The following is a 15374-nucleotide window of genomic DNA, read 5'->3' as shown; positions in this document are numbered from 1 at the left end:
CTGTCCAGAATGCCCTGCTCTGGGGGCAGCCGTGCCAGGCCTCACCATTCCTGCCAGGGTCTGAGATCTGCTGCAGGTCAATGTAGTGGGTAGCAATGGCCACATCACCAACATTGGCATCATCCAGCACCTGGACTTTTATCTTCCTGGCCAGAGGTGGGAACATCTCAATGAAGCTGATCTGCTCGTTCCACTCAGGCTCAGTGGTGTTGGTCTCCACCGATGTTTCCCCCTGGGAAGGAGAAGGTGTGAAAGCCACGCAGTCCCAGCCAGTAGCCAGAGCCTCTCTGGGAATGGCATGTCCTCCTGTCCCACCTGCAGATGGTTCCAGGCAGGCTCTGGAGGTGGCAGTGTCCCTGCTGGTGCCCCATCCCAGCAACTGCTCTCTGTGCTTCATCAAGCTTGGGCTGTCCCAAGACCCTGGCTGTGCCCTGCACCGCCAAGGGAAACTCTGGAAGCAAGTGGGCAGCACCACCACACCCCAGAGGTGTGGCAGGGTCCCCTGGGAGCACCCCCAGGCCCACCAGGCTGCCCAGGGACTGAGTCTCATCTTAATGGATATGATAGGACCAGAAACCCTGGGCTTGAGTGCAAGACAAGGGCCATTGGCTCAGTAAACTTTCCCAAGGGTGTCGAGCTAAGTCCAGCTTGGCACAGAGGACTTCTACTACAGGATTTATTTGACCCTCTCCCTATGTTTAGGGATATGAAATCTCTGCCTGCACTGCCATTAGCTCAGCCAGTAGCTGTGCTCAGGGCTGGGGCCGTCTCCCGTACAGCTCTCTGCAGAGACAGAAGTCCCCTGACAGCCTCCTCATCCAGACACCACGCATCCACATCCACACGGCAGGCCACTGCCCAAGACAGCAAGACTTGGGCTCTCCCAGCCTATCTCTGGTGGGATTGCTGTGTCCCAGGGAGGGTCCTGGCAGCATCAGCCCAGTGCACGCTGCCACACAGCCACGGGAGGATCAGCCTGGCCCCACACAGACCCCCCAGCAGACTCACCTGCTGCCCACAGAACGAGACCTGCACGTATGGGTCAATAAAGACTTTTTTCTCCCCTATGATCTTGGAGAAACCACCCATGATGCCCGCGCTCATGCTGGGCAGGCCCTCGGCACGATACAGCTTAATGCAGACCCTGGCCCAGGGTCTCTCTGCAGGGACTCTCTTAGGCAGCAGCAGGTTCCTGAAAGAAAAAAATCATGTTCTGGCTCTCTCCTGGAGCCCAGGAAACACAATGCTGGGAAATGCCCTGACTGGCAGGAGGTTTGGATCCTGACCCACCACACGTCTCTTTCCCTGGGTCTTTCCCCATCAGAAGAGGAGAAAAAGGGGGCAAAAAAGGTAGTGTGAAGAGAGACATGACTGTTTTCCCCAGGGCCATGCAAGAGCACACTGCACCTACCTTTCAATGTCCTCATCCCGGCTGCTGGAGGAGGTAGGAAGGGAGGCCACAACATCCCCACGTGCAGTGACGGAGATGTTGCACTTCACAAAGCCTTTCACACCTGCCCGGGTGTCCGTGGGGTCACTGATAACAGCCCACTTCTGGAAAAACCTGTGATCTGAGAGGGAAGGGAAGGAGTTCCCTGTGGAGAGCCCAGGTTACCATTTCACATCCCGACTGTGTCTGCACAAAGATTGCTCTGACCCTGCCTCTGAAGGTGCAGGAAGTGTCACCAGCCCTCAGACAGCCCGGAGGAGAAACAAGTGCTGGTCCTCATGTGAACTAAGTGCTTTAAAGCCAGGGTCCTCACCAGACCCAGCAGAGCACGAAGGAAACATCAGATTCAGACAAAGCCACAGTCAGGGAGCAGGTATGCAATGCAGTTGGTCATACCTGGCTGGCTGTACACCGTCACAACATCCATCTTGAACGTTCCTATGCACATTTCCAGAAATGGTATCTTTGAGTGAAAAACCTGCAGACAGCACAAATCCCCCTGAGCACCAAGAGATGCAGGCAGCCAGGTGACACATCCAGACATTGCTGAGGAGGACAGGACTGCTAGAGATGCCCATTAAAACACACCATTCAGGTAGTGGTTGCGAGCTCCTCATGCACACCGACCCATCTGAGTTAGCCTTGGGACAAACCTGCCCAACCATTCCCACAAAGCCCACCAGCCCACAGCCCTCACTCAAACCCAGGCCAAGGCATATTCATGTGCAACCAATCCAGCTTCTTCTGCTAGCCCCGGATAGCAGGAACCCCTAGAACAGACCAAGGGCAGACCTGCGTTCCCACAGAGATTCCTATGCCCATATCCTGCTGGGTCAGGGCAGAGCCATGTGCCCACCAGGCTAGTGTCCCTCCCAGAACTTGAGCTTTGCTCAGGGCTTGCTGAACCCACACCAGCAGAAGAGGCATGCAGCCTTTCACAGGGAAAGCGCTGGAGACTGTGTGGTAAAGGGGGTGCTGGCTGCATTCAGCTATCTTCAGAAAAGCCCCATGTCTTGGGGAAGCCTGTGCACTTTGGTCCAGGGAATTTCTGAAGACTGCTCTCTGCCTGCCTGGACTTTTCTACAAGCACTGCTGAGCTCCCCTCACACAGTCATTTGCCTCCACAACCTGCAGGAGGAGCCTCCAGGGTAAGGGGCAGCAGAAAATCACCCCCAAAACAGCAGGGCCGCAAGGCAATGGGCAAGAAACTGCCCAGAGACCCCACTTCAGCCACTGGATGCAGAGAAAACCTGACACGGAGGAGATGGGAAGGCAGCACTGCCCAGCGCTAGCTCAGAGCGGGGCTGGGTCTCTGCCCCACGGTGGCCAAAGGAAGACCCTTTGGTCTCTCTGCTGGGCAGATGGAGGAGGTTGCAGAGAACTGGGGATGAGCCTCTTTAACCAAGTAATAAGCGATAGGACAAGAGGTAATGGCCTCAAGTTGAGCCAGGGAAGGTTTAGACTGGATATTAGGAAGTATTTCTTTGCAGAAGGGGTTGTTGGGCGTTGGAATGGGCTGCCCAGGGCAGAGGGGGAGTCCCCATCCCTGGAGGGGTTGAAGAGTCGGGTTGACCCAGCGCTGAGGGATCTGGTGGAGTTGGGAATGGTCAGGGTGAGGTTAATGGTTGGACTGGAGGAGCTTCAAGGGCTTTTCCAACCGAGATGATTCTGTGATTCTGTGCCTCTGGCTGGAAATCCTGGCTGGTAATGGTACCCTTGCTTTGCTCATCACTCCCAGCATCTACACGCAGAAGCATCGCGCTGTGCTAGTTACCGACGAAGGATAGAGGAGGACATACTTACCGAGATCTCTATGAGTCTGTGGAATAAAATGTCCCTTGGCTCATGGAATTCAAACAAAAAATACTGCAAGAGAAGAGCAAGACAGCTGAGCCCTAGGCTCCCAACATGGCCACACAAGCGCCTCTGCCTGAGAGAGCAGCATCCCAAGCATCCCCTGCAAGGATGGCCCCAGCCACTTGGGACACTGGTAGGGCAAAGACAGAGCCTCTGTCCGTATCACATACTTCATTGTAGAAGGGGCAGTTCGTCGACTTCTGCGTCGCCGTGTGCCTCTTCTCCTCTCCAACCTTGACTACCACGAAGGGGTTAATGTTCACCCCCACCAGCTTCTGCGCTTCAATGATATTAATCCCAACCTGAGAAAATGTGGGAGAAGACCTTTGGGTCAGCACTCTCCTCGTTTCCAGCTCCATCCTGAGCTTGTCTCGGCAATACCAGTACACAAACGTGCAGAGCCCTCTTGCCATAGGGGTGGACACTCGGGGCAGGCAAGAGCATGGCTGCTGGAATCTGCTACGGCCAGGACAAACCAAAATGGTATTTGAGATATTTGTTTCTTTCAGACAAGCAAGGAAATGAAATGTTAAGTCCCCAGCACCTTTGGCAAAAGCAGCCTCCCCAGCAGCACTGTCCCCACTCGGTTCCTAATCCCAAGGGGATGCAAACCCACTGCTCCCACATGGTGGGGTCTACAGAGCATCTTGGAGAAGATGCTCTTTGTATCTTCTGCCAATATTTCTCTTTGAATCCTACTGAGATGGACACCATCGGAGAGACTGGAATGTGACTTCTCATTTGCTGTGACTGTTTACGAGTCCGAGATATGGGAGAAATGTTCTCACATTTGCTCTCAGTACAAGCCACTAGGCAGTTGTTAAGGTAAAGAATAACAGCTTCAAGAAAATGATGGTAGGAAATTCCACCCCCACAAAAGCTTCCTGCTTGGTCAATAGGACCCAGCCCTGAAAAGCAGGAGACCCAAATGTGAGTCCACGTTTACTTAGAACCAGGGAAGGGTTTAAATCCATAGCCAGGCTGGGAGACCTGCCCTGAAATCTGCAGGGGAGAATGATGGGACTGAACTCCATTTCACAGTGGTTTCAAATAAACCTGATGTCAGAGCATTGGCCAGAGCCACAGCTTCATACCAGCCTCCCGGCACCTCCAAGAAAGCCCCTTGCAGCAGCCCTCCCTCCACCCCCAGCCATGTCCCACAGATGTTCCTGGGGACTCAGGCAGGGCCCTGGGGAAGCTGGCAGGCACCAGCCCTGCCCAGGTGCTCTCCAAAGCTCTGCTCAGGCAGTGTTTTGCAGTGGCACATGTGGCTGCCAGGCTGATCCCCTTCTCCTGTACATCCATAGCTAAATACATGGCCCACAGAGAAATTCTGCTCTGGGCTGGCTGATGTTGAAGCCAGCACTTATGGATGCAGTTCATTCAGGGAATCTCACACCTTGCTCAGGGAAGCCACACAAAGCAAGAAGATGGATGTCTTCATGCTAGAGGCCTTGCTGGGGTATGTGGCAACTGGAGAAGCCCAGGCCTGCAGCAGGGCAGCGAGGGACGAGCTGCAGGGCCAGAGGTGGCTGCAAGGACAGGCACCCAACTCTGCAGTACCTGGAAGCTCTGCGGGGTTGGGGTGGCAAAGAGGTCCCGTGCGGAGCAAAGTCTGGAGCGGCTGCACAGAAAAACAACCCAGGTAAGTAGGTCTCTTCATCCACATGGACCTGAGCAAGCCCCCACCAAGGGAAGCAATGGAAACCCTTGCCCCGGGAATGAGCAAATCCCCAGCAGTCCCTGCTTGGGGCCATTGGATATTGAAGATTTCTGACATTTTGCAGAAGCAGAATGCCAAGACATGCAGGATTCCCCCATGAGCTGGCACTTCCCACCCCAGGGCCCAAGAAGGGGCAAGAGAGAAGAGCAAGCCATGGATACCTCTTCACAGGGCTGAAGACAATGCCTGAGACCTCTACCTCAGACACATCATAGAAATCTTCTTCCTCCTCTTCCTCATCAGTCTCCAGGCCTTTTGCCAGCTTCCTGCCCAGCGCAGCGGCCCTCCTGTCCAGTTCACTCGCTCTCGGTCCCTCGGCTGCCCTGCAACCCCCCCCCACATCACCCGTCGCATCGTCAGCCCTGACGAGCGGGTTGTGTGCTCCCCTCCACCCGGGAGGGTGAGCTGATACACTCAAGCAGGGCTACTTACTCCAGCTCCTCAAATCCAGGATTGCGGATGATTAACTCTGAACTGTAAGAAAAAGAGATGCTTTGCTGAAAAAACAAGCGTGTTGCAGCTGTTCACTGATGTATTTAAGTAACAGTGCCAGAGCCATGCTTCTGCTTGGCTCTTGGCAGGGACACAAGCATCCTCCTAAGCGTTCTTCCACTGTCCACCCTGTGTGCCTGCTGCTTTGCCTCTGGCACTCCAGAAGTGACACTCCCCAAGCCTTGCTGCTGCCTGTCATCCTGTCCATCCAGACACCCACACCTCCCCTGGCTTTTGGCACCACCTATGTGCAGGGTGCCTGGGGGCTCTACAGGCCAAAGCCACGCTCTCTGCAACTTTGCAACCACAAAGTCTTGCTCCCGTCAGCCAGAAAGGCTGCAGAAACGCTCTTGGGTTTGAAAGGACTCCCAGGGTGCAGTGGGTTGTTGCAGTCACAGGCTCTTTGTGAAGACAAAGTATTTTCTTTCCAAGAGCCCTGCTCACTTATTGCTGTTGTAGAGCAGAGATGCCTGGCCAGAGGTGGAGAATAAATAAGGCTGGATTGCACCCCAAAGGCTGCCACTGGCAAAGGCAGCTGTACAAGCTGCCTGGAAATTTGCTCCTCTCTGGATTTCAATACCTGTCTTTCATCTCATAGGCAAAGTCCTCTTCAGCCCAGGTCCCAGCTGAGCCATCTGGAGGCTGGTAGCGCAAATCCAACTCAATGTAGATCTACAAACAGAAAATGAAGCTGCCTAAGAGCTTGGCAGCCACAAAACAACTACAGAAATGTCACATAAAAGGGGAAGGGGAGCATGGAGGAAACAAAGAAGTGAGATACTGGTGGAAAGAAGGGGAAGGAAAAGGGTCACAACCCCACAAGAAGTCTATTTATTCCAGAGTCTCCTTGTCTGCCCCCATCAACAAGCTAGAGTTAACCAAAATCCCTCCCCTTCAGCTTTCCAAAATCCAGGATTCACTGAATAAAAGCTGGTTCAAGTTTCCAAATCTAAAATATACCACGGAGAGGCCCCTGAGAGCTGTCTCAGGGCACTTTTGGCAAGGAAAGTGGGGAGAGCCCTGCAGTAGAGCAAACTAATGGACAGGGGTTTGGAGCAGTCTCTCTGTGGAAGGCACGAGACAGCTGACAGAGCGTCCCCAGGCATGGCAGCTTGGTTTAAAACACCACGGAAGCCATAAGCACACCCAGAGTCTGCATCACAAGAGACATGGACTTAGCATTAGTGATGAAAGAGAAGTATGGGGCACGATGGCTATCGGCACAGCCAGCACAGGTCTGAGAACACTTGGTCTGCAGGTGACCACCCTGATCTCAAAACAACACAAACACACAAGAATTTCCCAGCAGAGGCTAAAATTGGAGCGACGAAGGGTGCCACTTCTCAGTAGGCCGAAGGGGATGTACAAGCTGGGTTCATAGCTCAGTCCCTGGAACACGTGTTTCTGGGAGGAGAAATACAGCCCAAGGAAATGGCAGTACAGTGGCTGGGAAAGGCAGCAGCAAAGGCTGGATGGATGCAGAAGTCTGAGATAAAGCTGGGTGAATAGCCAAGGCTCTGATAAAAACCCTTCAAACCACCAGCAGAAAAAAGGGTGCAAATAACTCAAGTCCCAGAGAAGAACAGGACTTGGAATAGCAGGAAGGGCTTTGTTCCCACTTTGCTAAAGGAGCAGCGGTTGAAACAGCCTCTCTCCCTTGGGGACGGGTCTCTTCCCAGCTGAGCTGAGGGAGAAGGTCTCAGGCTGCTCCTGGATGGGCGTCCAGTCTCGCCTGCTCTACATGTGTCCCCCGCTGCACAATCAAAAACTAACCTGGCAAAACCGAATGCAGCTGGTTTTTGGTTGGAGCAGCTCATCAGCACGAGTGCTGCTGTTAGCATAGGGGAAGAGGCAGGCAGGGGCAAAGGGCTGGGCCACAGAGCAGCTCTGACCTGCCAGCGGTGTAAGTGCCCCTCAAACCATCGCCAGCGCGGAGCGCTGCCCAGGGATCGGACTAGGCCCTGTCCCTCTGCTGCCACGAACGTCTATGCAGCGAGCTGCATCAGGCGAAAAATCATCCTGGAAACGCTCAGTTTCCACCTGGACCTGCTCCCTGCTCCAGCCAGCTCAGCAACACGGGAAGGCTACCCCTGTGCCACTCGGGCTCATGGTCTGGTGGCCACAGAGCTGCATCCCACGTGCCACCATGAGTCAGGCTGCCCGTGGGAAGGGCAAACAGGGGCGCAGCACACTGCGGGGCTGCCCGCCTCCACCTCTCCTCCTCCCGGCCCTGCCTGCAGCCCTGGCACCAAGCCCTGCGCCGAACCGTGCCTGCACACCCAGCTGGCAGGAATTGGCTCATTTTTTGGTTGTGTTCGTTTCCCGCTGGCATGAAGGGCCCAGTGAGCCCTGGCGCCAGGGCAGGAGGGGAGCAGGACCCACAGGGCAGAGCAGAGGGGCAGGCAGGTGTCAGAGCCATTCACACTGCCCTGGACCACAGTTAAGCCATCCAGTTAGCACTGGTGTTTAACCCAAAAGCTCACCGGGGGTCCCGAGACACCCTGACACCTTCAGCCTCCCCCCGTCAGCTCCCCTCTGCTTCACACCCTGCAGCAGCCCACACCCACACCCGTGCACTGCGTGCTGCAGGAAGCAGATGACATACCACTTCCTACATCCATCACCCAGACCTGGGGAGGTTTTACTAAGCCTCCCTCCGCTCATTCAGGACCTCAGCAGGTCTCCAGGGCCCCAGCCCACCCCCACACACTTCTGGATGCTTCTAGAATCACTTGATGGGTATAAAGTGGCTGCACCCCTGCGCAGAGAGAGCACAAACACAGCAACGCTCCCAGGCTCAAAGCAGCACCTTGGGCTCCCCCTCAGCCCCAAATCCACCTGGGAAGTGCCATGCAATGTTCCCACAAAGCTTTCTTGATCGCTGTTGGCCAGGCCGCCTGCAGAGGACTTACACCAGTGACTCTCTGGTTCCTGTCAACAAGGGCCTCCCGGAGGATCAGCCTCCCAGACATCCTCAGGTGTTGAAGGCTGAGGACAAGGGTACCGAGAAGCCTGGAACAAAACCAGAGGTTACAGCCATACTGTCCATAGCATCAGTGCTTATATCCTGGGGGAAGAGAGTACCAGGATCTCCACTCTCCTGCTCTCAGCCCCTCCAAGATGCAGTGAACTGTTGCAGCGCTTTCCACAGGGAGTCTGGCAGCCAAAATACCTGAGACCCACTGACCCTGCAGCAGGTCGTGCCTCCACCCCAGTCATGCCCAGGCAGCTGCTTGCAACCAAGCTGCCATCCGTGGTTAAAGGCTTGTGCAGATCCAGTCCCACCAAGCATGAGGGAGCTCTCCCCTTCAGCAGAGCTGGGCTTCAAGGGGACCAGACTGCGTTTGGGCACCCGGCAGAGCTGGAGTGACTCTTCCCAAACAAAACTGGCAAGCAGAGGCTCCACACAAGGACATACAGAAATAGGACATAAAGCCACAGCCGCAGGGATGTCTGCAGCAAGTTGGGCCAAAATTTACCTACTTCAAAGGGGCTTCTCCCCAGGAAAGGGTCGTCTGGCTCCCTGCACACGGGATCTCATTCAGCCACTCCTAACCCCACCTTGTGCTACTGCAGCCGAGCTAAGCCCTGCGTGAAGCTGAGCTTCCTACTGCCTGCTGGAAACCACCATCGAAGCATTCCACTGCCTGCCCGGGACCAAGACAGAAGGAATCATTTCTCAGTCACCTCCATTTCAGCTGCGAGCTGCTAATCTCTCACACTCCCTCTCACCTCCCTCTCCTCTGAGACGCAGAGCCTGTCTAGTCTCCTACCTTCAAGGAGTCTCTCCGCTCATGCCCCTCCTCCCCAGCTTTTCCAGCTCTGTGCTGCTGCCACAGAAAGGCTGCACATGCAGAAGCCCAGAGACCACAGATCAATACAGCAGCACAACAAATTTTTCCCTTCCATCCTTCCATACTCTCTTATTCTTGGTCATCCCAGTGTGCTGACCACCTGCTTTTAAACGTGTCACCTGCCGTCGCTCTGCTCCCCAGCAGTGGAGGCGTGTGGATAAATGCTGTCAGTGCCAGCCCAGTCATTTCCCATCGGAATTCTTTGCCAGCACAATCAGGTCCTGGTGATTTGTTATTGCTTGTTTTATCTATTTGTCCTATAGCAGTTTCTATTGACATTTCAGTCAGAGACAATTCCTCTGATCCAACTCCCATAAGGAAAGCATCCAGTAAACAGTGACACAAAGTTCAGCCACATTTTCTGCTCTGGCCTTATCTGTAAGTGTCTCGCATGTGCTGTGCTCATCTGTTTCCTCCACACCCTCTCCAGCAGGCTTGTGATGGCTTTGAAAAGGTTGTACTATTAGCTGCCTCTAGAAAGTTGTTCCTGTTGATCTTCCTTCAGTTCACACATTTTGCTTATCAGAGCTGGCATCTTTCCCTGCGTCCACATGTCCTGGAAGGATGTGCCTCTGTTCCCTTGCTTGCTCCACCACCACGACTCAATCTGTCAGCTCTACCTTGGGTTTCCCTGAAGTGTTTTACAACTGCTGGAATAGCCACTGAGTTCACAGCAACGTGTCTGTGCCACCTAGAAGCATTTTAAACTCTAGCTGACCCTTTAAATTTAAATTGCTGGCTTTTTAAAGGTTCAACCATATTACCATGGGCTCAGGGCTTTTCCCCCGATAGGCATGTTGAATTTGGGTGCAGCACGGTCACCAGTCAACACATCGATCTACAGTGCAAGAGCAGGACCCCACTCTGCTGCAAGTCCTGCCCCTGTAGCTCTATTTTTTAGGGCCCTATTTTACCTTTGTCCCACCTGAGAGTCAGATCTGGATCTTTAGGTAGTCTCTGTAACTGCTGGCACAACTAAATCATTCCCCTTATAACTTGATACATACAGCACTGCTGCCCCACCAGAAGAAACCAGTTCCATCCTTCTTCTGTAACTTATATCCTGCTGATTTTCCTTCCATCAAATTTCCAATAAACAGTTTCTACTCCCAGTAGAAAATTTAAAGCCCCGTACGTCTCTTCCCCCACCTCTGCCGGTCACCCCAACAACCAAAGGACCTACCTGTTACTGAAAACCTTGCTGCAGTTGTAAACCTTAACGGACAGCACTTCTCCCATGACCAGCTTCCCATAGTGAGGCCAGCGGAAGAGCTACAACAGCAGAGCAGGGAGAGGTGACAGTTCGTCCCAGCCACACTTTCCCGTGTTTGGTGGCCAGTTGGTCTCCCCTGCGGTGACTGGACCAACGGGTGTGACAAAAAGCTGCTGTGGTGGGAAGTTACTTTCCTGCTGGCCAGGGCAGACCCTGCAGCTGGGAGTGGAGGAAGGATGGGGGGGCAGTGAGAGCCCCACCGGCAGCACAGGGCCGCAGGTCAGCTGCTAAGGAAGCCGGAGCATCATCCCCCTGGGAAGAGGAGGATGCTGAGGTCCCTGAGCCGGCAGGTTGTGGGGTGACACGGGCACAGGCAGGGACAGGGGTACCTGGGGAGAGCTCGCCCAGGGCAGGAGCCACCAGGCTCCGGCACTTCGCAAAGCTGCGCCCCAAGGCTCTGATTCAGCAGACACCCGACCTGGCTCCCCTTCGGCTGGCAAGAGGGGAAGGTCCCTCCTGCCCCCCAACCTTTCTCCGCCTTTCCCCAGGGGGACGGAGCCGCCCGGCGGGACGGGAGATGAGCGACGGGAACCGCCGGCCCGGCCGGGCCCTGACAGGCTCCTGGGCCGTGACGGTGCAGGCGGGCGGCAGGAGGCGCGCTGCCCCCGGGACCCCCTGACCCCGGGACCCTTGACTCCGGGACCGCCGCCCCCGGGACCCCCTGACCCCGGGACCCTTGACCCCGGGACCCCTGCCCTCGGGACGCTGCCGGCTCCTCCCGCCCCCCCGTTTGCCCTCACCTCCCCGAACACGGCCTCCGCGCCGCAGCGGATCTTCCTCGTCTTCTGGGTGAAGCCTTGGGGAGAAGAGGGGAGGCGTGAAGCGCCGGGGGGGCAGACCCGTCCCTCCCTCCCTCCCTTCCCCCCTCCCGCCGCCCGCCCGGCGCCCACCTCGGAAGCTGAGCTGCACCTGCCGCTCGCCGTGGCCCGGCAGCCGGCAGAGCCGCCGGACGCCGACGCTGAGCGCCATGGAGCCGGTGGCGGGCAGCGCTGCCCCGCTCGCCCCGCTCGGCCCCGCTCGGCCCGCTCCGCCCGCCGTGACTCAGCCCCGACTCGCCCGGCCGGTTCGGCCGCCCGCTCCCCGCCCCGGGGCCCCGCGGGCCTGGCAGCCCCCGCCGGAGGACACGGCGGAGCGGGGTGGGGGGCGGCCGCTGGGCCTGCTTCCGCCGCGGGCACAGGGATGGCCCCTGCGGGGCGACAGGCTCGGGCCCCCCGCGGCCACGGCCCCGCCGGGCAGGGAGAAGCCCCCGGGCCCGGCGGCGCTCGGCAGGGGCGGCCCCGGGCCTTGCAGCGGCCGGAGCGCTGGGGCCGGGCGGCGGGCACGGTCCTTCCCGGGGCTGCGGGGGGAAAACGCCCCGGCAGAGGCCATCGCGCCTCCGCGTGGGACGGGGACAGGGGCTTCCCCAGCTGGGCCTGGGGGACACTGAGCACCGCGGCGAGGGCAGGAGTCAGGCTCTGCTCTTGGCCACCCCAGCCCTGCGGCTTCTCCAGCACAAAATCACGGCTTCTGTGGTTAAAACCCTCCAAAACAAACAGAGGGTGGGGAAGGGAGGCCCAGGCCGGCTCACGGCCCTCTGATTAGGAGGGTTGGGCTCCCTAACAGGAGCATGTGCTCGCCAGCCCGGCTCACCCCCCACCTACCCCGCCCCCCCCCCCCCCCCCCCCCCGGCAACAAGCCAACGCCAGGGGCCGGAGGAGCTGAGCTGGTGCAGGGGGATGCAGGAGCCCTGGTAAAGGAGGGATGCTGAAGCCCTTCTGGAGCACAGATTCAGGCCAGATTAAAGCAATCGTACAATCTCGGCAGGATTTGGAAAGCATTTTTTTCCTCCTGGTGATCCAGCTCCCCCAGCCAGCGCCCAGCACCAGACACCTGCATCCACACCCGGTGTACAGGCACCTTGCAGCAGGCTGGGGTGGCTAATCCAGATCTGCAAACACGGAGAAGTGAATCACGCTTGTGTAATGCCAAGCTGCTTCTAAGCAAGCCCTGCAGTTATTCCCTTTATTTCCTTCTTACGCAAGAGCTTCCTGGAGGGGCAGGGAAGCGGCGCTGGTGGCACTGGAAACATGCTGCAGTGGGGAGGATGCCACTTCACAGTGCAGCAGCAAAACACGGCAGACCAGCACCACTTCTGTGAAACCAAACGAGCAAGCCCATCAGTTTAGGGCAGCCCAGAAAGCTCAGTGCACTGACCCTGCACCCTGCTACTGCAAGGGAGCAAGAGGTGCAAATTTAGACTGTTTAGTGAGACATTCAGACCACCAAAGCGTTCCACTGATGGGTGGGTTCGGTATTTGCTCAAAGTTGATCAAAAGCCATCATCTCCCAGTGGAGTTTGTGTGACTTCCTCAAACCCCAGGAGCAGTCCCATCACTTGCATTCACCTGAAAACAGTGCCTCAGTTTTGGTGAAACAGTCCCTGGGGGAACCAAACATTTTAGACCCAAACCAGGGCCCTTAAGCCCAACATGCTGTCTGGGCAAAGGGGATGGACCATTATCTCCCAGTAGAGGAGGGAGCTCTGTTGGGTACCATGGCATAGTCTGGCATGAAATGTCACCACTATTTATTGCTGGGTGTCCTAGAAGCAAGAGGAACCCTCCCCAGTGAGCTCCCACATGCCATAGCTTTTGATTATACAAAGGCCGGAGGCTGAAATACCTTTGGGGACTGAAGTAGAAAGGTGCTTGCTCAATCTCAGCCAAAGGCAGGGTAAAGAGACTTCTGGGGTGTTCCCCATGCTTACCATGAAGATAAAGCGAGAGTGTGATCTGGGATGACAGGGAGCGGTGCACTGGCACTGGGTGAGAACAGCACATTCTCCTGAGGAAGAAATCCTGAGCTCAAACCTGAGCTCTAGTCTACCTCAAGCAACAACCATGCTGTAGATCTTCATTCCAGCTACACCCAGGGCAGCCCAAGGCAGGAGATACCTCTCAGCCTCTCACCAAAGTTCTAGGCATTGGAATGGGCTGCCCAGGGCACGGGGGGAGTCCCCATCCCTGGAGGGGTTGAAGAGTTGGGTTGACCCAGCGCTGAGGGATCTGGTGGAGTTGGGAACGGTCAGTGTGAGGTTCATGGTGGGACTGGAGGAGCTTCAAGGGCTTTTCCAACCCAGATGATTCTGTGATTCTGTGAAAGTGCCCAGCAGCCATCTTCACTGCCTCTAAAACCAGGAGCCCTGGGGAGAACCGAGTGAGAGAAAAAGGGCAAAATTGTGCTGCCCCAGTTCAGAAGCTCCCAAGCTTGACACTCCCCTGGCTCTTCACCTGGGCCCACACCTGCACGGCTCTTGTTCTCAAGTAACAACCACAGCACTTGTGTCACTTTGCTTGTTCACATTTCAGCCACTTACCTGAGGATCAACAGCACCTCCTTCAAACTCTCTGCTCCTGCAGGGAGAAGAACTTCCTCAGACCTGCCTCAACCACATCTTGGCTCTTTCTCCCCAGAACAGGGAAGGTTTCTCCTAACATCAATGAGTCCAGCACCTGGAGACACCTCAGCTAGCTGTAGAACAGTGACTCCACTCCTCATAGCCAGTACAGAGATGGGGGATTCACTCTCTTCCTTTTGAGTGGGAACTGTTTAAAAAGGAGAGGTGAAACGGACTTCCCACTATGCATTCTGCTGTCTCAGAGCTCATCTTCTGCCCCTCGAGGCTGGAGCAAAGAAAAGTCCCAGCGTGCTTCTTACATCTTGCCAAAGAAACCACTCATTGAAGCCAAGCACTACACACTGCCATCAGTATTTCTTAGTCCCAACAAGGGATTGGTGAGCCTTCAGGACTACTACTGTAAATATCCTTTAAAGAACACTTTATTAAAAAAAATACAATCCATACACATACACAAAAACCAGCCTTAGGTTTCTTGTACATGTAATACAGGGAAGGAGAGCTCTGCCTACAGCCTGTAAGCAGCTGAAAACATGAGTAAAGGATGCTCTCAACCACAGTGCAGTTTCTCAGAGAAGACTTGGCAGTTTTCCTCCCTCTCTTCCACACTTGTAGCACATTTTAGTTTAGGCAGCCACTCAAGGAGAGGTTGTTGTTTGGTTTCCTTCAAGAATCTAAGTGCAAGAAAATTGGGTGCTGCAGGCCAGATGATGGAGTATTTCAGGAGAGACAGCCCAGCTTTCTCTAGGGGAAGCTGTCTGCTGCTGTGGAACCTGGGAAAACACGTCGTGGTCAAAGCTAAGTTTGAATAAAACCCTGCACAATTCCTCTTTGCTCAGCAGTAGTCCTAAACACACAGCCCTTCAAGAACAAACTACATACTAGTTTGGTGGCAGATACCATCCAGAACAACTAGTCTAGTTGAGGATGTGGATTCAAACACAGGTTCTGCTTTCACACACATCTGTAACCTACCAGTGTCATAGCCTGAATCATCAGGGCAGTCTTCCAATGTATCCTCACCATTTCCTAGTTTACCTGGTAGAACAGACAGGTTCTTTCATAATTTCACAGTAAAGAGACAGCTCAGCTTACTGCAGGACAGGGCTGCAGGATATACGTTCAGTCTTAGTGACTAACAGGTAACAAAACTATGATGATAGACAACTTGCTCTGCTTTTGCAGCTGATGACACTCAACCTAGGCTAACTCAGATGCTGAATCCCCACCAGGCTAGTACTATAGCAAAGACCTTCCATAAACCAAAACATGCACATTGTTGGAAAACAAAAGGAAAAGCCCAGAAAGGAAATGAGAGTCCAGACATG

At 55.3% G+C, this 15374-nt stretch overlaps 1 protein-coding gene across 1 annotated transcript in view; it reads right to left on the bottom strand.

The window, feature by feature from the left end:
• LOC141951601 (fer-1-like protein 4) overlaps positions 1-11421 on the bottom strand; it is a 40023-nt gene extending 28602 nt beyond the window's left edge. Inside the window, exons 1-13 of the mRNA XM_074888085.1 lie at positions 11390-11421; positions 10560-10648; positions 8435-8534; positions 6103-6194; positions 5463-5504; positions 5192-5353; positions 4871-4931; positions 3478-3609; positions 3254-3316; positions 1847-1928; positions 1412-1571; positions 1009-1192; positions 46-232 (exon numbers count right to left, since the gene is read on the bottom strand). Of these exons, the coding sequence (XP_074744186.1) occupies positions 46-232; positions 1009-1192; positions 1412-1571; positions 1847-1928; positions 3254-3316; positions 3478-3609; positions 4871-4931; positions 5192-5353; positions 5463-5504; positions 6103-6194; positions 8435-8534; positions 10560-10615 (1321 nt within the window). The 5' untranslated portion in view covers positions 10616-10648; positions 11390-11421. The remainder of the gene's footprint in view (positions 1-45; positions 233-1008; positions 1193-1411; positions 1572-1846; positions 1929-3253; positions 3317-3477; positions 3610-4870; positions 4932-5191; positions 5354-5462; positions 5505-6102; positions 6195-8434; positions 8535-10559; positions 10649-11389) is intronic.
• Between the last annotated feature and the right edge of the window lie 3953 nt (positions 11422-15374).

The sequence above is a fragment of the Strix uralensis genome, chromosome 18, assembly GCF_047716275.1.
Source record: "Strix uralensis isolate ZFMK-TIS-50842 chromosome 18, bStrUra1, whole genome shotgun sequence".
Lineage (NCBI taxonomy): Eukaryota > Metazoa > Chordata > Aves > Strigiformes > Strigidae > Strix > Strix uralensis.
The sequence above is the reverse complement of the archived record's forward strand: the minus strand, read 5'-3'. Positions and strand labels throughout refer to the sequence as shown.